General features: G+C 48.4%; 1 protein-coding gene and 1 pseudogene across 1 annotated transcript; one reads left to right on the top strand and one right to left on the bottom strand.

Annotated features, from left to right (window-relative positions):
• Nucleotides 1–3,791: 3,791 nt before the first annotated feature.
• On the bottom strand, nucleotides 3,792–15,120 carry LOC130022179 (zinc finger protein 420-like). The gene is made up of 3 exons (XM_056112943.1): nucleotides 15,115–15,120; nucleotides 4,875–4,892; nucleotides 3,792–4,790 (listed from the first exon to the last, which is right to left on the bottom strand). Exons 1-3 carry the CDS (start codon nucleotides 15,118–15,120, stop codon nucleotides 3,792–3,794), a joined length of 1,023 nt encoding a protein of 340 aa, XP_055968918.1.
• A 582-nt stretch (nucleotides 15,121–15,702) lies between these two features.
• LOC130022178 (uncharacterized) lies at nucleotides 15,703–21,039 on the top strand (annotated as a pseudogene).
• The last annotated feature ends 6,651 nt before the right edge of the window (nucleotides 21,040–27,690 follow it).

Raw genomic sequence — 27,690 nt, 5'->3', positions numbered from 1 at the left:
TCTCCGAGAGGGGCGGAGGAATCGAACTCGGGTCGGCCATGAGCGATAGCACAGCGGGTAGGGCGTTCGCCTTACAAGCGGCCAACATGGCCGACCCGAGTTCGATTCCTCCGCCCCTCTCGGAGAGCCCGGCAAGCTACCGAGAGTATTCGATATGCCAGACACAGTAACAACAAAGTCTCCAATGGAGGCGTTACTGGGCCCGCTCGACAATTTAGCATACACACAATAAAACATTTTTTGGTGCGTACAAGCGTACAGCAGGTATGCATTTGCCTTGCATGAGATTGACAGGGGTTGATCCTTGAATACTGCCAAAAGCAACTTACAAGAACCACCAGTAATAACTGCTGAGCATCCCCAGGACCCAAAACAAAAGAAAACTAAATTTCTTCCCATATTCAAAAAACCAAGGCAATGATCCAAAGGCCAATATATGCAAGGTGTCACATTGACTGAGCGGAGTCCAGAAAGAGCACCCAACCCTTTAGGTGAAAATTCAGGCTTGTTTTACAGCCGGGAAAACAAGGGCCTTGAAACACATGGACTACTCGACATACCTGAGAGATGAGGAAGAATGACAACAAAGTCAAGAGGGCAAAGCACAGGATCTCTCCGTAATGAACAACTCCAGGGAGAAGACACCCCTACCCCATGCCACACCCCCACATAATATGTTCTAGGAATGAGAAGAGGACACTAAATATCCAATGATTAACTCAAAGATGTGGACTGGAGGACTCCTGTGTTGGCCACATGCAAGGCAAGCATCCTACTTGCTCTACAATTGCTCTGGCCATTTCTAAATAAATGGGAGAAAACGGGAAAAAATGGGAGAGCAATTGCAAAACTTTCAGGTTTAAGTATCGGTCATACAATGAAACACCCGTCCCTTCACCGTGCCCATTTTACACCAGTAAAAACCCAAGTATACCGCCATTTCACAGCCTCCTCCTACCTGTGGGGCAGATAATTTCCACATTCTTCTCTCTACTTTGATTACATTCAAAATTTGGCTCAAGACCCACCATTATTATTTGGGATTTTACCCCAGCACTCAGATCTGGCAAAAGCACAACAGTAGACAATCCTTTTTCGATTGCTGGTTATAAATAACATATGATTTTGGAATTCTGAAATTTTAACAACTAAATCTGGAGGGATTTCTGCCAAAACCTGCTGGGTTCCAAGATTTGTTCCTGAGTCTGTGGGATTATGGCCATTAAACTGCTTTATCAAGAGCCAGAGAGGTGGTTCATGGGAATGACTTAGGCTCTTGTTGGGGTGGGGAGGAATTGACCAGCTCCACCCCATCCTGAGAGGCCCCACGTATCTTCGTGAGTGTGGGCCCAAACCAGACTTTCCAAAGGCCTTTGAAGGATGGAGGCCACCAAGCCGACAAGGGGGAGCAGTTGGAGGGACAGCACCAATTCCCCCTGGGGTGGATCTGGGACAGTAACCTACTGCAGGGTCCAGAGACATTTCTGATAAAAGGCGCTGGGTTTCGAGATTTGTCTCTGAATCTCTGGGATCATGGTCACTACGTACCTTGATCACAAGCCACAGAGGTCAATCGTAGGTGCCAGACAACCCGGGGTTTTATTTGGGGTGGGGAAAAAAGGGCCGGATCCACCACCATCCTGTTAGGCCCTGCATGTCTCCTTACTGCAGTCCCAAACCTAACTGTGCAGAAGCCCTTAGAGATGGCGGCCACTGAACCGCCAGGCATGAAACCTATTGCCACCTGAAATACCCAGCTTTGGTAACCTACTGTGGGGACCAGACACATTTTGCTGAAAGCTGCTGGGTTCCGAGATTTGTTTCTGAGACTCTGGGATCATGGCCGAGTGATCAAGAGCCAGAGAGTCCGTACATGGGCAGCGACTCGGGGTCTCATTGAGATGGGGAGGAAAGGGCAGAGTCCACCCCAGTCCCATGAGACCCCGCATGTCTTGTCACTGCAGGCCCAAACCTGTCTGTCCAATGGCCTCTGGGAGATGGTGGCCACCGAGCCACCAAGTGGGATCAGGCAGAGACACACACCCTTCCCCCCTTGTGGTGGTCTGTCGCCGGTAGCTCATTGCTGGAACCGGGCGCATCTCTGCAAAAAGCAGCTAGGTTCCAAGATTTGTCTCTGAGTCTTTGGGATCATAACCTTTAAGCAGTTTCATCAGGAACCAGAGAGACCTTGCCTCCAATTATATAGCTGAGCCGGAAATGGTTTGTTGGTGTGTCTCGCACATACCTAACTTTTGGCCGTTTACTTTCTTGGGAGACTTTGTTCAAAGTTTTTGGAGTCTGGCCAAAGGTACAGCAGCAATTTTGGAGTATCTGGAAGTCTGACGGTGCCATCAGGCTGCTGATGCACTCAACTTACAGGCACAGATTGACCTGCTGGCGGTACCATACTCCCGGGAAGTAGAAATTCTATATATGGAGAAAAAACACCAATAGTGGGGTTGGACTCACTGTGAAGCGACTAGGATGCTTGCCTTGCTGATCCAGGACAAACCTCCCCATCCCATAGGAACCCAGTAGCACCACAGAATAATTCCTGAGATTCACAACCAGAAGTAAACCTTGAGCATCAAAGAATCCCTTCCAACTACCCTGAATAAAAGCAGCTATTAAAATTAATCCAAAGAGGGGCTGAAGTGATAGCAGAGCGGGTAGGACATTTGACTTGCACGTGACCAACCCAATTCAAATTTCAGCAACAATATGGTCCCCTGAGCTTTACCAGGAGTAATTCCTGAGTGCATAAGTCGGGAGAAACCCATGTGAAACACTGAGTGTGACCCAAAAAGCAAAAAAATAAATAAATAAAATAAACCAAAGAGTAAATTTTCAGAGGAAAATACCTCCCACTTGTCCAAACACACGCCAAAGTCCCAAACCCAGCAGCACTGAAGCCAATGAAAATGACCGATGGCAAAAGTGTCCCTTTCTTGTGGGGGCTTCCCGTGAACATATCTGGAGCTTCGATAAGTGTTATGTCCAGTCCAAAGGCTCCAAACAGGGTCTTTCGCAGTCTCGAGTAGGGAGGAATGAAATCGCAAAGACCCCCCACTCTCTGCAGGCTCCTCACACCAAGGCCTGAAGTCCATGTGCCCACCGTCCCAGTGCCATCTTGGACCTGGATGTGATCGTGGCTGCAGGGGCCCTCAGGAAAACGCACTCTCACCCATGACACCTGAGCCACAGAACAGCCTCCAATGCATCCCTAAAAAGCTCCACATCCACTAAAGCCTGGATATCCAGAACAAGTAAGAAACAAACGTGAATGCACGATACAAGTAGGCATGACCTGACGCTCTGTTTCCCAAACCGGGATTTGCAGGGTGCTGAAGCATTCCAAATCCTAACCCAGGGAAGACTGAAGAATGAAGGTTTACCTGTTTTTCCATTTTCAAAGTATTCAATGCTGCATCTTGGTTGATTTCTGCCATAATTCCCGCTAACCAGCCCCTCTGGGCCAAGCCGGAAGCATAGCAAACAATAACAGAGTAGTGAGACATGACAGCTCTTAGCAGGAAGGTGTTTCTGTACCTGTTTATTCAGTCACCTTCCTCCTTATTTTCATCACCACGACCCATTATTTACAAGTTAACACACAAGCAAATCCAAGCACAAGAATACTGGCATAGGTGCAGCCCGGGTGAAAATCAGCAGGCTTCAGCAAAGGACTTCCCACATTCCATACAAATATACGGTTTCTCTCCACTGTGAATTCTCCTATGTACAGTCAATTGTGAGGATGAAGTAAAGGCCTTCCCGCACTCCACACATATCTAAGGTTTCTCTCCATTATGAATTCTCATGTGTAGAGTAAGAGAATAGAACCGTGTGAATGACTTCCCACATGTCTGACACTGATGAGGTTTCACTCTGAGATGAATTTTCATATGTGAACTAAGTCTTGAGGCTCCAATAAAGGCCTTTCCACATTGCTTACATATATATGGTTTCTCTCCAGTGTGAATTCTCCTATGTACACGAAGTGTTGAGGCTTCAGCAAAGGCCTTCCCACATTCCTTACATATATACGGTTTCTCTCCAGTGTGAATTCTCCTATGTGCAGTCAATCGTGGGGATGAAGTAAAGGCCTTTCCGCATTCCTTACATATATATGGTTTATCTCCAGTGTGAATTCTCCTATGTACCCTAAGGTTTGAGGCTCCAGCAAAGGACTTTCCACATTCCTTACATATATACGGTTTCTCTCCAGTGTGAATTCTCCTATGTGCACTAAGACTTGAGGCCAAAGTAAAGGCCTTTCCACATTCCTTACATACATAGGGTCTCTCTCCAGTGTGAATTTTCCGATGTTCACTAAGTCTTGAGGCCAAAGTAAAGGCCTTTCCACATTCCTTACATATATACGGTTTTACTCCAGTGTGAATTCTACTATGTACACTAAGTCTTGAGGCGTCAGCAAAGGTATTTCCACATTCCTTACATATATACGGTTTCACCCCAGTGTGAATTTTCCTATGTAAACTAAGTCGTGAGGCTACAGCAAAGGCCTTTCCACATTCCTTACATATATATGGTTTCTCTCCAGTGTGAATTCTCCTATGTATACTACGGCTTGAGGATTCAGTAAAGGCCTTCCCACATTCCTTACATATATACGGTTTCTCTCCAGTGTGAATTCTCCTATGTATAGTAAGTCTTGAGGCTCTAGCAAAGGCCTTTCCACATTCCTTACATATATACGGTTTCTCTCCAGTGTGAATTCTTCTATGTATAGTAAGTCTTGAGGGTCTATCAAAGGCCTTTCCACATTCCTTACATATATACGGTTTCTCTCCAGTGTGAATAAATGCATGTTTATTGAGGCTTGACAACTGAGTAAAGGCCTTGCCACACACCTGACATATATAAGGCTTCTCTCCACTATGAGTTTTCATAGGTCTGTTAAGACTAGAGGTCTGAATAAAGGCCTTCCCACATGTCTGACATTCATGAGTTTTTTCTCCTGTATGAATTCTCCTATGCATAATAAGATGTGATGATTCATCGAAGGCCTTCCTACATGCTTCACATGAAAAAGGTTTCACTCCTGAATTTATATTCATATGGTCATGATGGAATAACCCTTGACTCACTCTTTGTTCTCCGGGCTGACTTTTCTGGGGATTCTGTCCACTGTGGTTTTCTAAGGGAACACCACAGTGCTGAAAACATGGGGACGCTCCCCCACATTCCTTATATGTAGATAGGTTCTGCTCACGGTAACTGTGGTTGACGGTATGTTGCTGTGAGGGACTCACTATAAACAGTGCTCCTTTCCATAGCAAGTGCCTCACTGGGGAATTTTGTGTCTGTGAACTGAGAATAACACACTCCAAGGAACTTTTTCCAGGAGAGGGCTTCTTCAGAGTGAGGTAGCTCTCGCCATTCTGATCACCCTCAGAAGACATCCCGCCTGTCTCGGGGTCCTCATGGGGCTGAGGGCAGGACTGCTCTCTCGAGACATTATCATACAGTGCAGGATCAGAGACATTCCACTCCGGGTGGCAGCTTTCCTGTAGAACAACAGAGGATTCTAATTATTGACTAATTCACTGAGTCTTCCTGTCAAAAATCTGAGCCCTTCAGATGTGGTTTTGATGCACCGCACAAATGCTATTACTGACATATGAATTGTCTTACTATTGAATAACTTCATGTTACTGTAAGTTGGACGCACAAAATTGATGGATATAGAGTCAGTAAATTCTGTGACTTCCTCCCCTTTAAATTAATGAAGGAATACAACTGGAAACAATTCCTTCTATAGAAAACGGATGCATCCATTTCAAGAGAAAATGAAATACATCCACATGTGGGTTTGGTTAAAGCTCAGTGTGGAACCTGTGATGCAGGGGTGAAGACAACGCTGCATCGTCCCACAGCTGAGACAGACCACGTGGCCATTGCAAAGCTCTCACCACAAGTGATGGCTTTCAGGATCAATGAAGTTTTTTTCCTTTGTTTTGTAGTTTCTATTTATTGGGGGTTGGGTGAGTGGAGGGGCACACCATGCAGTGTCCAGGATCAGTTTTGTCGGTCTATGCTGTCTATAAGGTGTGCTGGGTAAGGAACATCTGTCCATGTGCAAAGCAATTATATTTCTCACTGCACCATCTCTAGGGCGCAGAAATTAGCTTTCTAAACAACAACCACTGTCAAGCAAATCAAAACTCACAGTATTTTTAAACATGGTTGATTTCAGCACCTAGTGAAGCTAAGGGTCCTCTACGCCAAGCATCAGGCTTTGGAAGTCCTCCCTGCAATTCCCAGCCTTCCACCTTAACAATCACATACTTGGTCCACTCCTGCTGGCATAATAATATTTATTCTGAATTAGCGAATCTTACCAACTCACTCGTACTTGCGGACCCCATTCCCAAATCAAAGTGCTGTAATGCCAAATCCTGAAGCCGCAGTTTCAGTTCTGAAACTGAACAAAACATGCAATTCAAGCACTTGTCAAAAAATATAGCAAAATGATGTCATGTAGTTAAGAGTACATCTCTGTGGTTCTCAAATTCCAAAGAGTCCCACACTAAAGAAAAGATTCGGATAGTGGAAAACTGTGAGGATCTTGGCAATTCTTCACTAGGTATTGTTTTTGTTTTTGAGCAGACCTGGTAATGTTCGGAGAACCAGGTTATTGAACACATTATTGAACAGATCACCTTCAGGCACTGCAAGGCATTCCCTGCTGTACTATCGTTCAGATCCAAACTAGCTCTGTTATGGTCTTACTTATTCGAAAGCCATGGAAGCAAATTACAGGATCATTCTGTGACTGACATTCCAGGGGAATGAAGAGGAGTGTGTATGCGGGACAGAACCAAGGATTCAGGAGACCAAGGCCCCGATCTCAGAGGCGTGTTTCATACATGCTCAGGACACCCATACACTGCACAGGGCCTGAGCCAGGAAGGGTCCTCAGACACTCACCTGCACACATGCCTCTCCTCCCCGACCTCAGGGCTCCTCCTTCCAGCCAGGAGATCACCGCAGGCTTCATCCCAGAGTGCCCTACCCCGACAGAGACAGAGGCATGGATAAGTGACAGGGAAAAGGTGAAAGGTAAATCCCCATGTTTTCCTGATATAACTTGGCAAATATATGAAAGACATGAACAGAATGTCCATTTCCAAAATGCCACATATTTCTAGTTATTCAAGAGTTAAGACCCAAGAAAATATCACAAATACTCTAGACCTGGCCTTGTGTATGGCGGACAGGGGGTTGCTCAGCACAATATGTTGTTGGTTTTTGTTTTGTTTGGGGTCTCACCTGGCAATGCTCAGGGGTGACTCCTGACTCTGTATTCAAAAATCACTGCTGCTGGTGTTCGGGAATGACATGGGTTGCCGGGGATTTAACCAAGTGCGCCGCTTGCAAGAAAATCACTTTCCTCCCTGTATTGTCTTTCTAGGCCCAGCAGCACATGGAGTTTCCTGAGCCCCTCATGAACTAATCAAGGAATTCAGTAAAACTAAGTGCATAATAAATCTGGAAATGGCTAAGGGTGGCAAGAGACCCTTATTTTTTAAAGCTAAAAACTGTATCCAGAAAGAGAGTAGAGCAGGAGTTTCTCACGGACCAGGTATGATACCCAATATCTCATAGGGTCCCTCATGCCAGTCAGGAGAGATCCCTGAGTGCATAATCCAGGAGCAAACCCTAAGTCCTGCTGAAGTCTCACAAGAACCATTAGAAGTAAATCAAAGCACTGAAATAGGGCAGCGTCTAATGAGTTGAGAGACGAGATATCAAATCCCCTGTGGTGGGAGAGAGATAGTACAGCACATAGGACAGAACCGATACACACACATGTGGGTTTGATCCCTGGCAGCCCATATGGTCTTGGAGCAAGGCCAGGTATGGATCCTGAATACACAGGCAGGAATAATTCCTAATCCCTAAGGAAAAAATTAAATGCAAAAACAGTTGTGTGACTGGTGCAAAAGTACTGGGGGTGAGGCACCAACATTTTAAATTACCAAGAGGTTTCAGTCCACGGTACCTCATGGCCCCTGAGCAGTCTTAGCAGTCATCCCTTAGCACAGAGCCAGGAGAACTGTGGACTGTGCCCCCAAACAAAGGCAACAGCAAAACCAATTAAACATACAAAAGTTCATGTAGTATACAAAGTAAATTGATTCACCAATGGATGGATCTATTTAAAAGGACCTGAGCGATAAATGGGATAGGGATCTTCCCATGGACACAGTCGAAATGGATTGATCTGAATCACTCCATAGGTTCCGGCTACCCCACACGAGTAATTCCTGAGGACAAAGCTGACAGTAAGCCCTGAGTATCCACAGGTGAACCCAAAAAAAAACACGAGGGAGGGAAGAGCTACTGCATGGCTGTCCAATATCCCAGCCCGTCACAGAGCTACTGTTGGACACACAGCTGCCACCCAGGAAGCCCTCGCAGGTCTGTTCAGACATGGTTGGCTCCACACTGCTCTCACCGACAGCCTGCAGATGCTGGTAGGTCTCCAGCATCACGTCCCTGTACAGCTTCCGCTGAGAGGCCTTCAGGCATGACCATTCCTCCAGGGTGAAGTTCACAGCCACGTCATTGAAGGTCACGACATCCTGAGTCAGCACACGGAGAGGGTGGGAGTCAGAGTATATCTTAGCCTCATTCCCACTACTCTGATGCCAGGACCCAGGGTCCTATATTGTCGCTGGGCCTCTCCCCTCCGAATGAACCAGCCTCCATGCACACGCATGGCTGACGGGCCCCAGAAATCACATAAGGCAGCTGGATCTGTTAAAGTGGGAGGACGTTATACAGAAGGTTCTTGGATGTATCTGCCTTTCCTGGTAACCCCAGGGCCAATTCGAGCACCACTGGTCTAGTGAGCACTGTAGAGAGGATCACCTGAACACAGACTTGTACGATCCAAAACACTATCCCTGGGTGTAGCAAAAACCACTGCATGCTCACCGCTGCACCCCCAAAGCACATGGCCACTAGGATTGAGAACATGAAGTCCATATAGACAATTACTCAGAGCAGTGCATGCCATGTGTGCCTGTAGGAACTCACTGCTCAGGACCGCCCCAAATCCCGCTCAAAGAATGTAGAAGTTTCTTTACCCCAGCATCTCTACTGGCCTCAGAGATCCTTGTCTCTTTCTCCTTGGGATCGGCGCATGACCAGAAATCAACACACAAGAATATGTGGACGTAAGACTATATGACCGAGCAGGTAGTCTCTCAAAAGTAGGAAGGACAAAACAGGAGAAAAGCAAGTCTGGGGGCCCAAGTCACTGTAGTTGTCAGGGCGCAAACGGGGCCAACACACCCCAGGGTGCTCTGAGGCCCGTCACTTGTGAATCCAGAGCACAGAGTCAAAAGGACAGTTGATGACAAAAACAATGCAAAAGAAGCCAAAGCAGCAGGTTGGCGTAACAGGACAGCTGTTCCGGGGACAGCATGTGGGACTGGTGATCCCCAACATCCCATATGGTCCCACAAGCACTGCCAGGGGCAATGCCAGAGTGCAGCACAAGGAATGATTGTGAGAATCGTTGCTCTGCCATCCCTAATAAAACAGAAAACCCAAGATGAAACCTTTGGACCTCCAGCATCCCATTGGTCACCTAGACCTGTCAGGAATGAGCATTGAGCACTGAGCTTTGAGTACTCCTCATGCACCACTGGTTTGGCCCCAAAGCCAAATAAAACAAAACAAACATACACAAAAGCAGCTTCAAACAGCAGAATGGGACGATCCGATCGGAAGTCTCATCTTGGAATCCGTCCAAAAGAAACTCAAAACAGAAGGCCCAGGAAGCCTGGGCACTCCTGGTACTCATGTCATTCTATCCCTCTACTCCTACCTGGGGACGGTTTATTAGAAGCCGTGTCACCATCTTCTACTGTCACTGTTGTTCTGAGTATCAGCAGGAGGCTCCAGGTGTTGTCTGCTCAGAGAGAGATGAAGAGTCAGGGGTGCTTTGCAGCTTGATATGAAGGAGCTGAAATTCATGATCCGGAGAAAGAAACACCAGTATTGTGGTTAGAAGGCAATAATGTGAATTGGGTGCTTGACTAGATAAACCGATCAATCCTCTGCATCCCATATGGCCCCCAGTAGTGCCAGGGAAAATATCTGAGCTTAGAGACTCGAGTAAGCCATGAGCATCTCCGCGTGTGTGCCCTCTCTCCCCCCCAAAGTCTAAAGAAACAAAAATAGCCCCCCAAATACAATTTCATTGGCAAAACTCAGCCACCTGCAAGTCCCCTTCCCCCAACCCCCGCATGACCCGGGCTCTCACGGCAGAAAATGAAGATGACAAGCAACAGGTCTCCTGCCATTAGGTGGAGGGGCTGAAGCTCTGCCCCTCAAATCTGGAGATTCTACAGAAGCGAGCTTAGGGCCGATGGTTCAAACATGGGACTGCTGGGAGGGTTGGGACGGCCAAGCCCCTGGCTGAGTCCCACATTCACCCACTGTTGCCCCATCCCGGAGCTGGAGACGATCGTGGCCAAGAGGCCCCCCAGGATCACGCACTCACAACTGCGACCTCTGCAACCTGATACAGCCCCCACTGCACCGCCAAAGCTCTGCATTGCCCTACAGCCTCCACCGCACCTCAGAATCCACCTGGATGTCAGGGAACAAGTGAAAAACCAGCACAAAAATGCCCCCCAATCTGGCTCAGACCCTCCACTCACAGTGTGGAAATGGGAAGGTGTGGGGTGCTCACAGGAGGCTGCTCGAATCCTGCCACAAAATATGCCTTCACAGCCCCCCTTCCAGGATGGGGTGCAAATTTACTTGTCCTTTGCCAAGTGAGCAAAAGCCCCAGTGTCTGTGTCAGGGATGGAAAATGAACCATGACACACTTAAGATATCACTTCCATTTCCATAAGGTTCCTTGAAGAGCCAGAGTCTAGGCAATGGGAACCTTTTTGCCACCCAGGTGAATCTGTGCTGCAAGGGGGATGGACTCAAATGAAGGAGTGGAGAGGCAAATGCTGAACTGGTCGGTCACACACTGGGGGCCTGGGGATAAGGAGAAGTCCCCTGATCCTGCAGTTGTCACCAAACATTGAACCAATGATATCTAGACACACAATGTTACCCTGAATCTTGTCAAATGATCCCTGAGCTCAGAGACAAGAGTAAACACTGAGCACTGTAGGGTGTGGTGAAAAATATAACAAGAAAAAAAGGCAAATTCTACCGAAGGGGGGGGGGAAATGATATACAAAGAGAAATTCTAGAGTGAAACATTTAGAGTCAAATTTCTGGTCCTTAAAAATCCCCTATTCTTGGGGCTAGAGAGACAGCACAGCGGGTAGGGCGTTTGCCTTGCACGCGGCCAACCCGGGTTCGATTCCCAGCATCCCATATGGTCCCCTGAGCATTGCCAGGAGTAATTCCCGAGTGCAAAGCCAGGAGGAATCCCTGTGCATCGCCAGGTGTGATCCAAAAAAGAAAAAATAATCCCCTATTTTTCATCTATCCCTGCTACAGAAACTCACAGTTTCTCCTGAATCCCTATTGTTCTTTCACCATTGTTTGTGCATATATGTGTATATATGTGATTTTGTGTGATTTTTGTTTCGGGGCCACAACCGGCAGATTCAGGGCTTACTCCTAGCTCTACACGCAGGAATCACTCTGGTACAGACCATATGGGATGCAGGGGATAGAACCTGGGTCGATTGCTTGGATGGTTAAGTCCTTACCCACTGTACTATGGCTCCGGCCTTAAGTAACTGTGCTCCTAGCACAACCAGTGGGATTCCTGAGCAAATGTCCTTACTCCTCGAAAACCAAAACTTTCTTGCTTAAAAAAAACAAAACCCTTTACCCTGGTTGGATTCTAGTTCTAAACAATTTAGGTTTAACATTGGGTCATCATTTCTCCTCTGCTACAAGGAGCTTAGGCTTACTGAGTAACACCCATCCCAATCTCTTCCATTTCCATAGTATTCATCTTTAACTTCCCTGTGCTCTGCTTCCACTATACGTCAATCACCCATTTCCCATAACCACAACCTGTGAATTGTAAAGTCAGATTCTTCAGAGATCTCTGGATTTTGTATTTGGAAGTGAAATGTTGACTTTCTATTTCCTTTATATCCTCTGCAGTTTACTTTAGACAAATATCTTTTTTTGATCCTGGAGAAGGATCAGTGCAGTCCCAGGTAGGGAAGATTGTGCTGGGAGGATTGGGATGGCCATGCCCCCAGCCCTCAGCTTTGTATAGACAAAGGAAGGCAATACTATGCTTTTGTAACTTCAGAGTTAATTGACTGCAGATACTATATACTCCTGGGCATTGTCATGCTTATGAGACTTAAGCCTCAGCTGCCCTTTGTTCTTAGCACCTCAAAAGCAAGAGACTGGATGGACCCAGGAGAGCTGTGAGCTACCCTGGCATTGAAAAGGGACAGATAAGCACCATAACATAGGAATGACTGATCATTTACGCAGATAAACATATGGCAGAGGAAATTCTCATGGGGAGATCTACCCAAGGAGACACTCTGTCCCCCAGGGACATCTACTTTGCTTTTATCTTTTCCTCTAATTGCATAAGTTATCAACACTTGTAGTTGTTTGGATAAACACAGTAAGAGACAAAGATCCCAACACTTAGTTCTCTGGGCTTTGACAGCAAACGAGGCTTTTTTTTTTTAACATTTTTTTGCTTTTTTTGGGTTACAACCGGTGATACAAGGGGTTACTCCTGGCTCTGCACTCAAGAGTTACTCCTGGCGTTTCTCAGGGGACCATATGGGTTGCTGGGAATTGAACCCAGGTTGGCCGCGTGCAAGGCAAACACCCTACCCGCTGTGCTTCCTCTCCAGCCCCCAGAGCAAATAAGGCTTTTAACACTTACTTCTATGGGCTCTGAGAGCAAGCAAGGCTTTTACTGTAAATCCCAGATTAAGTCTTCAGGCCAGTTCAGCTTGTCCTTCCCCATGGGGGTCCTGTCTCTAACACTGTCACAGTTTGCATCAAGACCCTGCATACGTGCATTCTAGAATGTTCCATTTCGAAGCCGGGGTAGTTTTTCCACTTGCCCCAGGTCCATCCAAGTCCCATGGCAGAACCTCCCTTTTGGTGTGGTAGGAACTACAGCAACTGAAGCCCGAGTCAAGTAACTATGACCAAGCAATTATGCCCAGGAGTAGATATACTTGAGTCCATCAAGTCCCAAATATTAGGAGTATAAGCATTGATGGTCTTTCTGTGTTTAACCAAAGAACAGTGCTGTAGATTAAAAACATAAAAAAGCTATAGGGGAAACAGGAAAGCAGGTACAAATACACAGCCACTTCAACTACAAAGCAGTACAAATACAAAGTTGAGAATTACCAGAAAGTTATGGTTTATAAGTAATCAAGACTGACCTGGGAAACTGAGACAACGCGAGGAAAAATACAAAGGACATGTTAAAGATAAACTTTAACGAAATTAGGGATGTTAGCAAGGACATGATAAGTTTTTCTGGGAGGAGGAAAAGGGGCAATTCAGAGATGAAGCCTAAAAGACTTGGGTTAATATCCAGCAGATCACCAACAGCCTGGCCCCTTCTTCGATCCTCTGTCACCCTTCACCGGCCAGGGTGGGTAGACCAATCATAGCCACCAAAGGCACGCAGCGCATGTCCAGACATTATTTGAACACAACTCTCAGTAACTCAGTGTAATAGCCAAGTTTTGCCTGATCAGGGAGAGAGGAAGAGTCAGGGTGCAATTTTCAAGTTGATTTTAGGATACAGAAATTCTACATTAGAAAAAAATAACAATGTGGAGTCAGAGATAGTAAGCTGGGAGGGTCGCTTCCCATGCTGACCCAGATCGATATTCGGCATCTCACATGACCCAGAAAGAACATTAAAAAAAAAAAAAGAATTCCAGAGTGCTGCTCCTGAAGTAAGCACACATACGTGCCCAAAATACAACCAAAAATAGCCCCAAAGTAAATTTTCAGTTGCAAACCGCAACCACCCCTAGAACCCCACCCAAGGGGTGGTCTGGAAATCAAGGCTACTAATGAATAGTGACCGAGGGCTACAGTGTCATTTGCTATTAGGGAGCTGCCCCCCTGCCCCTCAAAAATGAACAGTCCTTTTATAGTTTTGGAGGCACCACCGGCGATATGGACGAGGAACTTGACTCTGCGCTCAGGCACCCGTCCTGGTCGAGCTTGGAGATTGATCTTAGGTGGCCAGATGCAAAGCAAACATTCTAACTGCTGTGCTATCTCTTTGGTCCTCTAAGTGAATCTGCAGGTTCTACAGCTGTGAGGCCAGGGCCAAATCATCCAGGACAGGGCCCAGCGCAGTCCCCTGCTGGGAGGGTAGGTATGCCCAACCCCGACGCTCTGCAGTCCCCGCGCTCGGCCCCATGCCCACCTGCCGCCGGCCCACGGCGGAGCTTCAGGGGTCACCCAGAACCACGCACTCACACCCTCGATCCCTGAGCTCCAGTACAGCCCCCACTGCACTCACCAAAGCTCCACGTCCCCCACCAAACCCTGGCAGGCTCAGGAACCACAGGGATAACGATTGAAAATGGAGCTTAAAAGTATCCTTACCACTGGCTTGGCCCCGCCCCTCAGTGCAGATGAAAGATAGCCGCATGGCAATTGGGCCCTAGCAAAGCAAGTCCCAGCCCATATCCTGCCCTGAAGCTGCACCCGGATGACAGCACCAAGTACCCCCATCTTCTTCTTGTTGCCCCTGGAATTCGCCACAAAAGACCACAAGGCCGGAAAAGGCCTAATGAAGTATTTCCTTGCCCTCAGAATCCGCCTAATAAGGCCACAGGCCCAGAGAGGGCCTAATAAGGTATTTCCCTGTTTTTGGAATCCACCTAATATGGCCATAAGGCCAGAAAAGGCCTACTTAGCTGCCCGTTGGGATGGCCTGGTGACCTGTACAGAAGAGAGTGGCCGGTGCTGATGGCTTGTTGCAAAATGATTGGCTGCCTGTGCGCAGCTTCTAATGTAATAGTTCAAATGTATTGGATGACTTGTGCATGGGCTTTCTGAAATGCGCGGGAAGATGCCCTATAAAAAGCCCCCTTTGAAAAGGCCCGGGGCTCTCAGCCACTGACTGTTTGCGGTCATGCTGTGAGCCCAAACATTCTTGAATAAACCTCTTGCTTTTGCATGGACTTGTTCTCTCAGAGTTTTCCTTGACAGGTATGGTTGTCCTGCGCTCAAACCCTAACATCTGCGGGCTCGCCCGGGATTGGGAGCAAAAGGACCCTTGCCCACCTGATCAAGATCTCCCTGATAAGACGTTTCGGGGTGAGTAAGGCGCCTGTACTCAGCGATCACTAAATCGGTGTGTATGTGTGTCGACCGGTCAGGGGATTCTCGCAGTGGCTATGAGATTGGGTCCGAGAGGGCCCTCTGGCTGTGGCGAACAGACGTGATCCGAGACCAGAGGCCACGACCCTGGGGGACGCCCCAGTGGTGGTAGAACCCCGGGGACACCCGAAGGCTCCGTTTGGGGTGAAGGAGACACGGACGCCTCCTTCCAGGCAGAGCGAGACAGTGAAGTTTTTACCGGTACCCCTTCCAACAGCTGGAAGACTTCTTCCCTTGGCGTGTCTGTGGACGACCCTCCTGGGTCGCTGTGTGACTTCCTGTCTCCTTCTCTCTCTTTGTCTTTATCTCTTCCTCTCTGAAGTCTCCACACTGGCCATGGGGCAGACCCTCCCAACTCCTCTTTCCCTTACTCTGGACCACTGGTCGGAGGTCCGTAAGCGAGGATCTAACCTCTCTTGTTTCGTTCAGAAAGGAAAGTGGCGGACCTTCTGTTCGGCCGAATGGCCGACCTTCAGAGTCGAGTGGCCGGCGGATGGAGCGTTCGACTTGGACTTGGTCCGAGCAGTACAGGACGTTATTTTCAGACCTGACCCACTTGGTCACCCTGACCAACAATCCTATATTCTTCTTTGGAGGGACCTTTGTGAGAACCCCCGTCCCTGGGTAAAGCCGTTTCTTTCCAAACAGACACCGAAAGAAGAATCCAAGGTCCTCATGGTCCAGGGAGAAACGCCTTCGCCGCCCACTAACCCCAGACCGCAGATCCCGTCAGCCCCGATTCTCCCCAAGTCGCAGGGGGACCTTATTCTTTTGGATTCCACCCCGCCTCCTCCTCCCCCTTATCCAGCTGTGCCACACATATACGCAGATCTCCCCCTTGCAGCAGGAGGAGACCTGGCTCCGGCTCCTCCCCTGCAGGCAGTAGGAGCTGGGCAGAATGCGTTGGGGAGGGAGCTGGAGCCCACTACGACGGCCGCTGAGGGCAGGTGAGGACAAGCCCAAACTCTCCCAGCCTGGTCAGGAATACTCGAGCCCCCCCGGCCAAGGCACCCGTGCACGGCGACGACGAGCTCCACAGAAGGAGCCTGAACCGTTCGAGACTCATCCCCGAGAAACAGTTGCTCTCCCCCTGTGTCCATATGGTCCCATGATAGACGATGGGCATGGGGGGTGGTTGCAAACTTTACAATATTGGCCCTTTTCTACCTCAGATCTTTATAACTGGCGGAATAACAATTCCACTTTTTACGAGGACCCCACCAGGTTGGCTGGGCTGGTTGAGTCTATCTGCCACTCCCACCAGCCTACCTGGGACGACTGTCAGCAACTTTTGGACACTCTCTTCACCACCAAGGAATGGGACCGGATTCTCCTGGAAGCCCGCAAGAATGTTCCAGGAGATGATGGGAGACCGACCGCACTCCCTAACGGCATTGAGGATCAGTTCCTGCTGCGTCGCCCCAATTGGGACTCAACAACTTACAAGGTAGGGAGCATCTGTCCAATTATGGCCAGATTCTGTTGGCGGGTCTCCGGGGAGCCTCCAGGCGCCCCACTAATTTGGCCAAGGTAAGGGAAGTGAGTCAGGATCCTGATGAATTCCCCACTAGGTTCTTGGAAAGGCTCATGGAAGCCTTCCGGAGATACACACCCTTTGACCTCGAATGTGAAGAGCATAAGGGGTCGGTGGCCATAGCTTTTATTCGACAGTTCGCTGCAGACATTCGGAGAAAACTACAAAGACTAGACGGGATCCAGGATCTGACCTTGTGGGACCTAGTTAAGGAAGCTGATAAGGTGTATCTCAAGAGGGAGACCCCAGAAGAGAGAGAAGAGAGAAAGGAGAAAGAGAGGGAAGAAAGGGAACGCAAGAGAGTTGAGAAAGGAGAAAAGGGAAAGACGGAGGGATCAGGAGGTGACAAAGATACAAGCCGCTATGTTGCAGCCAAGCAGGGGAGAAATTAGAGGGCCTCCCAAGGGGTCCTGTTGACCCCTGGGGCAGGAATTCAAGACCCCATGCTCACGACTGCGGACAGACCAATGCGCTTACTGTAAAGAGTTTGGGCATTGGGCCCACGAGTGCCCCCAGAAAAGGAAAGGAGAAAAGCTTGTAAACTTGCTGGTCCTTGATGACTAGGGTCGTCGGAGCTCGGACCCCCTCCGCGAGCTCAGGGTAAAGTTTGAAGTGGAGGGGACCCCCATTGACTTTGAAGTAGACACGGGAGCAATGCACTCGGTGCTGCAAAAACCTCTAGGGAAACTGTCAACAAAGAAATCTCTAGTTCATGGGGCAAACGGCAGCTGCTACCGACCCTGGACCACCAAACGGATCATGAATTTGGGAAAAAGAGAGATCCAGCATTCATTCTTGGTCATACCAAATTGTCCTGCTCTCTTACTGGGAAGAGACTTGCTAACCAAATTAAGGGCCAATATCGCCTTTGACCCAACGGGCTCCAAGGTAACATTCCAGAATCCATTAGTTGGATCTGTGGAATTGGACGATACCCCAGTGACTACCATACTAACCCTGAGGGCAGATGAAGAATACCGACTGTATCAGGCCGCGTTGAAGGAAGCGGATGCCTGGTTAAGACAGTTTCCTGAGGCCTGGGCAGAAACGGTGGGGATCGGCCTAGCTACCCAGCAACCTCCAGTGGTGGTGACCCTCAGAGCCACTGCCACCCCAGTGCGGGTTCGTCAATACCCGATGAGCAAAGAGGCTAGGGAAGGGATCAAACCTCACTTTCATAAATTATACCAGCAGGGGGTGCTAGTGCCCTGTCAATCAGCCTGCAACACACCTCTGCTCCAGAAGCCGGGGACAGGGGATTACGCCCTGTACAGGATCTCCGGGAGGTAAATAGCAGAGTAGAAGATATCCACCCCCACTGTGCCGAGTCCTCATAATCTCCTCAGTTCATTGGGGCCGAACAAAACTTGGTACACTGTCTTGGACTTAAAAGATGCCTTTTTTAGTCTGCCTTTGCATCCTTCCTGCCAGCCTCTCTTCGCTTTCGAATGGACTGACCCCGAAAAGGGGATTTCAGGTCAACTCACCTGGACGCGACTACCACAGGGGTTCAAGAACTCCCCCAACATTTTTGATGAGGCACTCCATGAGGACCTGAACGCCTTCCGCCGGGGAAACCCAGACGTAACCCTGTTTACAGTACGTAGATGATCTGTTGCTGGCGGCCGAATCTGAGGAGGCCTTGAGTGCGGGACACAGACTCTGCTCGCCGAGCTGACTAGACTCGGATACCGAACTTCTTTTCGAAAAGCTCAGCTATGCAAGAGAGAGGTAACGTTGCTGGGCTATAAGATTCGGGGTGGGCATCGCTGGCTCACAGAGGCCCGGAAAAAGATGGGAACCCAGATCCCCGCCCCCAGTTCCCGCCGTCAGCTAAGGGAATTTCTAGGGATGGCAGGATTTTGCCGACTGTGGATCCCCGGGTTTGCCTCCCTAGCCGCGCCTCTGTACCATCTTACCAAAAATGATATTCCCTTTGAGTGGGGGCTTGAGCAACAGAGGGCATTTGATGACATCAAGAAGGCTTTGCTCAGCGCACCAGCATTGACCCTTCCTGACATAGAAAAGCCCTTTACCCTCTATTTGGATGAGAAAGGAGGGATAGCCAAGGGTGTATTGACTCAAACCTTGGGACCATGGAAAAGGCCGGTGGCCTATTTGTCAAAAAGGTTGGATCCTGTCACTAGTGGATGGCCCCGGTGCCTGAAGGCAATAGCAGCTGCGGCCCTCTTGGTAAAACACGCAGACAAGCTGACGCTAGGCCAGATAGTGATGCTGATAGCTCCACACACCCTGGAGAGTGTGGTTCGCCAGCCACCCGACAGGTGGCTCACGAACGCCCGCATTACATACTATCAAAACGTCCTGTTGGTCTTTACTGGGTAACTTTCAGTTCCCCTTCCATCCTGAACCCCGCCACCCTATTACCCGATAAACAGCAGGAACCAGTCTTACAACTTGCCAAGACATCCTAGCCGAAGAGATGGGAGTAAGGCGAGATCTAAAGGACTAGCCCCTGCAGAACCCGGATGATACCTGGTACACAGATGGGAGCAGCTTTCTCCCGGACAGAAGGAGGAGGGCGGGGGCAGCCGTGGTGAGTAACGAAGCTACCATTTGGACCAAAAAATTAACTGAAGGAACCTCGGCTCAGAAGGCCGAGCTCATTGCCCGGGCCAAACATTAGAACTGGCAGAAGGTAAGAGAACTACAATTTATACTGACAGTAGGTATGCCTTTGCCACTGCCCACATACATGGGGCCATTTACCAGCAGCGGGGTCTTTTGACATCAGCTGGGAAAGAGATCAAGAACAAGCCTGAGATCTTACGGCTCCTGGCAGCAGTCCTCCTCCCTGCTGAAATAGCCATCGTCCACTTCCCGGGTCATCAGCGGGGATCAGACCCGGTGGCCACTGGGAACCGCAAGGCAGATGAACAAGCCCACTGGGCAGTTGCTTTCTCCCCGGCTGCGTCAATCCAGGTGGCCGAAGAAGGGCTAGAATTGAGGAATGACGACGGGCAAGAGGCAGAGGCTCCACAGCAAAGCGGTGACGGGCATGAGGGGGACGACCACCAGAAGGCCTTGATTTACTTACAGACTCTTCACAAACTCACTCACTTGGGGCCCCAGAAAATGGCTGAATTACTGAAAACCCAGACCTTTGGCCTGACCGTTGAGGAGGAACAGCAATTGGCCAAGGCCATAGTAGCGAACTGTGAGGCTTGTCAAAAGGTTAATGCCTACCCAGCAGGTATGGTAGTTAGTGCAGGGACAAGACTCGGGGGGACCGACCGGGGCAGTATTGGGAGATCGACTTCACAGAAATAGTTCCGGCTAGATATGGATTCAAGTATCTACTTGTGATGGTGGACACTTTCTCAGGATGGCCCGAGGACTACCCGACAAAGGGAGAAACTGCACAAGTAGTAGTGAAGAAGATTATGGAAGAAATCTTCCCCAGGTTCGGTTTTCCCCATACTATAAGGTCTGACAATGGGCCGGCCTTTGTGGCCCGAGTAAGTCAGGGACTAGCTAAAGCACTGGGGATAAATTGGAAATTGCATTGTGCATATAGACCCCAGAGTTCAGGACAGGTAGAAAGGATGAACAGAACCATAAAAGAGACCTTAACTAAACTACCTGTAGAAACCGGCTGGAAAGATTGGACCATGCTCCTACCTTATGCCCTGTTCCGAGCCCGAAACACCCCTTCCCCGACTTTGCTAAACCTGACACCCTTTGAGATCCTACATGGAACTCCCCCTCCGGTGAGGGACTTGAATTTATTTGATGGCATGATCCCTTTGTCTACCCCTCTAATTGCCAGGCTGAAAGCAATCGAAACAGTCCAACACTCGGTCTGGAAGCATTTGGCCGCCGCGTATCAGCCTGGTGACCTGCAGGTGCCACACTGGTACCAGGTCGGGGACACAGTCTACGTCCGCCGACACCAAGTCCGGACTCTGGAACCTCGGTGGAAGGGACCCTACCTGGTGATCCTGACCACTCCGACTGCCGTGAAGGTCGATGGCATCGCCGCATGGATCCATGCCTCTCACCTCAAACCTGCCTCTCCGACCAAATCTACCTGGAAGCTGGAGAAGACTGAGAATCCCCTCAAACTGTGCATCTGCCGTGTGGCTAGGACTGTGGACTCTCCCCCCCATGACCTGTAATCCCCACGCTCCCCAGCACTTGACTTGGGAGATGGTATCCCCTACTGGACAAGTGGCCTGGCCCGTCAAGGGGACTTACACTCCGAGTACGTGGTGGCCCACTTTGCACCCAGATATGTGTCAGCTTGTCTTGGGACTAGACACCTGGGATGTGGGGAAGGAGGAAGTAATACCAGACAGAGGTGACTCCAGAGCAAATGCTGGCCATGCAGGAGTAGGGGGAACCATCGGGTGTTTGACTAGGGAGAGAAGGTGTCACCTCGGGCTGCAACAATTCTATATCTGTCCAAAAGATGGTAGAGATCGTTAAGGGAAAAGGACTTGTGGAGGGCCGGAGGCCCTTTATTGTAAGGCCTGGGGTTGCGAGACCACAGGGCAAGCTTACTGGAAGCCTGCCTCCTCATAGGACTGGATCAAGGCCGCTTGGGGCTGGAGCGGTGTAAGGAACTTGAGGGGCTGTAATCAGGGCGGCCCCTATGATAATACCCTCAGCATCACCTTCACTACCCAGAGCAAAAGGCAGGAAAACCTTCTCCAGTGGCTTAAAGGGAGAACTTGGGGACTAAGGATCTATGTCCCTGACTTTTCCCATCCTGACCCTGGATTCTGGTTCACCATTAGTTTGAGACAGGAGGCTGTGGACCACGGGGCGATTGGTCCAAATAGAGTTCTCCCAGATCAAGCTGGCAGTAAATGGATCACTCCAAGAAACGAATGATCCCACCCGCTGTGATTGGAGTACCACCCACAAGCTTACACTTGTCCAGGTCTCAGGAGAGGGAACTTGTCTAGGAAAGGTGCGCTCAGGTTATAACCCCCACATCTTCGGCTCAGTACATCTTACCAGCAAACAGTACCTGCTGCGCCTGCAACACTGGTCTGACCCCGTGCGTCTCCACCCAGGTATTTAAAAGCAGCCGGGACTTCTGCTTAATGGTACAAATATTTCCCAGACTGACTTACTACCCTGAGGAGGAATTCAAAGAAGTACAGCTGGGAAAGACTTGATTCCAGAAGGAGCCTGTTAGCCTTACCCTGGCAGTTTTGTTGGGATTGGGAGTAGCCGCAGGGATAGGTACTGGAACTGCTTCGCTAATCCAGGCCCCTAGACAGCTGGAACAACTGCACATAGCTATTAATCAGGATCTAAAGGCGATCGAAGGCTCCATATCGGCCTTGAAAAAAGCCTAATATCCTTGTCAGAAGTAGTCCTCCAAAATAGGCAAGGGTTGGCCTTGTTATTCCTGAAGGAAGATGGGTTATGTGAGGCCCTAAGGGAGGAGTGTTGTATCTATGCTGACCACAATGGTGTGACCAGAGACTCTATGGCCAAGTTAAGAGAAAGAATACAGGCCCGGGAGAAACATCTGCTGGATCAGCAGGGTTGGTTCGAAGGATGATTCCACAAGTCCCCATGGCTGACCACTTTACTCTCGGCCATAGCAGGACCTCTCGTTCTGCTCCTTCTAATAGTGACAATCGGCCCTTGCCTTCTTAGTGGCCTGCTTGCATTTATACAAAACCGACTGGGAGAGGTCAAGCTATTAGTGATGAGGCAGCAATACCAGGCATTACAGAATAAAGGTCTCTAGGATTAGAAGACCTACTAGAAGAAAAGGGGGGAATGAAAGATAGCCCCATGACAACTGGGCCCTAGCAAAGCAAGTCCCAGCCTATATCGTGCCCTGCAGCTGCGTCCTGTTGAAATCACCAAGTACCCCCATCTTCTTGTTGCCCCTGGAATTCGCCAAAAAAGACCATAAGGCCGGAAAAGACCTAATGAGGTATTTCCTTGCCCTCGGAATCCACCTAATAAGGTCACAGGGCCAGAGAGGGCCTAATAAGGTATTTCCCTGTTTTTGGAATCCACCTAATATGGCCATAAGGCCAGAAAAGGCCTACTTAGCTGCCCGTTGGGATGGCCTGGTGACCTGTACAGAAGAGAGTGGCTGGTGCTGATGGCTTGTTGCAAAACGATTGGCTGCCTGTGTGCAGCTTCTAATGTAATAGTTCAAATGTATTGGATGACTTGTGCATGGGCTTTCTGAAATGCGCGGGAAGATGCCCTATAAAAAGCCCCCTTTGAAGAGGCCCGGGGCTCTCAGCCACTGACTGTTTGCGGTAACGCTGTGAGCCCAAGCAAGCTTGAATAAACCTCTTGCTTTTGTGTGGACTTGGTGTCTCAGAATTTTCCTTGACAGGTGTGGTTGCCCTGCGCTCGAACCCTAACACAGACACCGGGAGGCGTGGAGCGGGGTGCTCACGGGAGGCCGCTAGTGTCCTGCCACAAAACTGGCCTTCACAGACCCCTTCCACGTGGGACAGCCTCTTCTCCCTTCACCTGCGTAACAAATGAATGCCTGATCCAGCGTCTTGCATGCAAACACGTAAATGCCCTGCTGTGACGTCACTTCCACTTCTGCAAGCAGCCTTAGAGGGTCAGTCACCAGCTGTGCAGAGAACTAGGAAAATTGAGGTAAATGTGTAAGGCTGGTTTGCTGGAGTGAAAGCACAGTGGACAGGGTGTTTGCCTTGTTCGCAGCTGACCCAGGTTCAATCATCTGGATTGTATATGGTCCCATTTTGGTGTATAATAGATAGTTAGGATTTTACTGCTTCCAAAGTGTAAGTTTCAAAACATTTACCCTCAATGTTTGTGTAAATCAAATGGAAAACCGAATACAATGAGTGCAGATATGCTACAGCGAGTGAAGTGCTTCCTTGCATGTGGCTGATCTGGACACAAATTATGGACAGCACAGCGGGATGTGACTACCAGAACATAACACAGAAGGGCCTGAAGAATGGAGCTTTGCCTGTCTATCCAACGTAAAAAGGGCTCACCACAGCATCCTGGTTGATCTCTGCCATGATCCTCTGCAAAGCAGGGTCTCTGAGCCAAGTCAGAGTCACAGCAAAGAATGAAACCATGGTGGGTCTTGACAGTACCCAGCAAAATGCAATGTTTGTACCTATTTACTTCTTATTTAATTCCTTCCACCTTGCCTTATCACTAAGAACCATTATTTACCAGTTAACATACTGGGAAGTCCACATGCCAGGACATCATCATAACCATGGTGTAGGTGATAATCAGCAAGTACCTTTCACTTTGGTACTACTATCACAAGAAGCTTTCACACATAACAGGATTATTTCCTTCCTTATTGTACTTTTGTATCAATCCCCCACCCACTTGTTGAAACTAAAATTGTTTTACGTCAGGGCACTGTTCTGACGCCGGCCATTGTTATTATGGAAGTGATTGATCCAGCATCACTTTTAAATTTACTAAAGCTTGAGGGAACGTGAAGACCTTCCTACATTCCTTACCTACAGGATTTTCTCCAGGATTCTCTTTAAAGCCGCAGGTGCAAATAATGCGCTTTCCACATTCTTACATAAATATATATATTCTTACATATATAAATATGTATATTTATATATAGATTCTCTCCAGTGTGAATTCTCCTATGCATAAGGCCCCAGGATCCAGGATAGTCCTTCCCACACTCCTGACAGATATAAGGTTTCACTGCAAAATGACTTTTCACATGCGCAGTAAGGGCTGAAGTCAAACTGGACACCTTTCCACATCCCTTACACTTATGAGGTTTCTCTGCACTGTGAATTTTCCTGTTCAGAAACCTATGCCCATTGCATCAAAATGTTCCTCCAGTCCTTTCATATATAAGACCTCAATCCAGGATAAACTTTTCTCACACAGCAACGCTTGAGGTTTGAGTAAAAATCTTACCACACCCCTACATGTTTTCTTCGAGTATGAATTTCCCTATGTTTAATAAGGAGTTAGGGGAAAGTGAAGGCTTTGCCAAAGTCTTTACAAACATAAGGTTTGTCTCCAGTATGAAAAATTCAGTGTCACAAAAGGATTGTGAAATAAGCAAAGGCCTTGCCACACTCCTTACATAAATATATATATGTATATATATATGGAATCATGCACTGTGTGTTTTCTTATGGACAAAAAGGTTTGAACAGTAAGTGAAGACCCTCCCACAGTAGTGACACAAATAGTGTTTCACTCCCCTGTATGAACTTTCCTATGCTCAGAAAGACCTGAGAAGAAATGAAAGGCCTTTCCACCTAACTCATATATAAGGGTTTTCTATGAAACATAAATTATGAAAACTAAGACTTCAGGAAGAAATAAAGGCCTTCCTACATTGCTCCCAAGTATAAGTTATCTCTCCAGTGTGAGTTTATCTGTGTACTAAGGCTTGTGGAATAAGCAGAGACTTTCCACTCCATATATGCATATGGTTTCTTTCCAGTGTGACTTTTTCTGTGCATACTAAGATGTATGAGTCAGAGAAAGGCCACAGCACATTCCTTACATGCATACAAACTCTGCAGTATGAAATCTCCTGTGTAAAAGCTATGAGGACCCATTGAAGGCCTTCCCACAGTCCTTACACTTAAACGGTTTCTCTCCTGTCTGGATGTTCACATAGTTCCACCGGGGTGATGCTGGACTCAAAAGTTTGTCCTCAGGGCTTACATTTCTGGGGATTCTGTCCAATATGAGCTTCTATGGGAAAGTGATGGTGCTGAGGACATGGGAAGAGTGATCTTTTGATCACCCCCAGAAGACATCCCACCTGTCTCAGCATCCCTGTGGGGATGAGGGTCAAACTGCTCACTTGAGCCTTTATCACAGTGTGCAGGAAGAGACATTCCACTAGGGCTGGCTGCTACCAGGTAGAAGTACAGAGAAGGATTCCAATTATTAGTCTATGCCATGAGAGTTTTCATGTCAAAAGAAATCAAGCTCTGCAGTTAAGCAGCTGGTAGGGTACGGGACAATGAGTTTCTTGGGGAAATGATAAATCCTGATGGGGATGAAAGCAGTGACATCGAAGCCAACCCTGGCGATTCAGAGAGGAACTGGCCTAGTAGAAACCCAGAGAGTTGAAGACATGGAACAGGAACAAAGGCTGGTAAGAACATCAGAGTGCAAGGTCCAGCCAACGCTCTACCCCTTGAAAACACGCGAGCAGTGGACTCTAAGCTACAAAGAAAACCCCAGGAGGCAGTTTCAGAAACATGATTTCAAACTGAGAGTATCAGGATAGTACAGTGTGTTGCATGCAGTCAATCTAGGTACAATGTCCAGAATTCCAAAGGGTCCCCTGAGAACCATCTGACTGATAGATGGATGGAATTTTGCTCTATCCAATCATAAATGTTTCCTTTTTTACCTCTAATATTAGTAAAGTGATATGGGTGGGACCGAGGAATGTGACCAACCTTGTGAGTGATCACAGGTAAAACGGAATGGTCTGCTGGGAGGTGGGGAGCTTGGGACCTGACCCATATTCCCACTTATAAAAGATTTCATCAAGGCGCCCCTTCCATCCTTTCAAACGACATTTCTGTGCACAGTTACTTGATCTAAACTTTCCAATTGAGACCAGAGCAACTGTAGATCTGGGTAGGGTGTTCCTTGCACATGGCCAACCTAGGTTCAATCCCCAGGATCCTGTAGAGTCTCCCGGAGCACTATCAGAAATAATACCTGAGTGCAGAGCCAGGAGAAACCACTGAGGATCACCAGTTATTGTAGGATAATAGTGGTCTGACCTTGCTCCCTGGCCAGTGAGAGCTTATGTTTGTTGATTGCCCATAACCTTTCAATTACCTTTGTCTCCTGATCGAACTTTGACTTGTAAATATTGTCTTTCTCTTCACCTCCTAGACATCTGCTCTTTTGACTGAAGCCTCACTTGCCCTTACTTCCTCAATCCCCAAAAGAAGGGTCCAATGAGGGACTAGATGGACCCATGGCAAGTGGTGAGCTAGCTACCCTGGCATCGAAATGGGCCTGGCCAAGTACCATAATGCTTATCTATAAGAGCTTGGTCATGGACAAATTCTGTCATGAATCAAAAAGTAATAACTAGACTTTGACCCTGATAGGATTAGGAGTGATTGATCCGGCCTGAGGACTGTAGTCTGAATCTGTGGTTAGAAGTCCCAAGGAGAATCACCAACAAGCCTAAAAGTGTCTATTACTGTGTCCATACACAATGGTAATCATTAGGAAGTAGAACTAAATATGTCAATTAAGTTGCTGGTCTAAAGAGAGGAGTAGCATACCTTAAGGGCTGCTTTTCCTTCGTGGGCTGCAGGTGATGGGGAAGTCTGGAAAACCATTTTTCATTGAGCTTCCCGTGGGGGAGGCGTGAATTGGGGTCGTGGTGAGAGAAGGAAAAGAGCAGTTTCAGGGAGACAGGGAGAATGAAGGAGACTGAAAAAGGGGATGGTACTCCTCCATCCAGATTCCCTAAATTCCAGTATGTAGGCGTTACACCCACCAACTGCCCCCGGCGCTGTGTAATCCCATCAATGGCAAAGACCCAGAGACTATAAAACCCTGCTCCTGGAAGAGAACAGCACAGTCTCCTACCTCCGCCTCTGGCTGTCTTACTAGGGCCTTTTGAAGGAGTGTGTGTTGAGTTTCCCTCCCTACCCCGAGAAGAGCCCCGGCAGCTGAAGATCTCTGGTTCGTGCCACAGCCATGCTTATGATGACTCTCCACAAGTTCAGACAAGCCTCACGCATGAAGGAACCAGCAGAGGAACCCAGGTGTGCAGGACCTGGGGCTTAGATCTCCAAGCTGCTAGTATT

The sequence above is a fragment of the Sorex fumeus genome, unplaced genomic scaffold, assembly GCF_029834395.1.
Source record: "Sorex fumeus unplaced genomic scaffold, SorFum_2.1 ptg000019l, whole genome shotgun sequence".
Classification (NCBI taxonomy): Eukaryota; Metazoa; Chordata; class Mammalia; order Eulipotyphla; family Soricidae; genus Sorex; species Sorex fumeus.
Note: the sequence above shows the minus strand (reverse complement) of the source record. Positions and strands in the feature narration are given on the sequence as shown.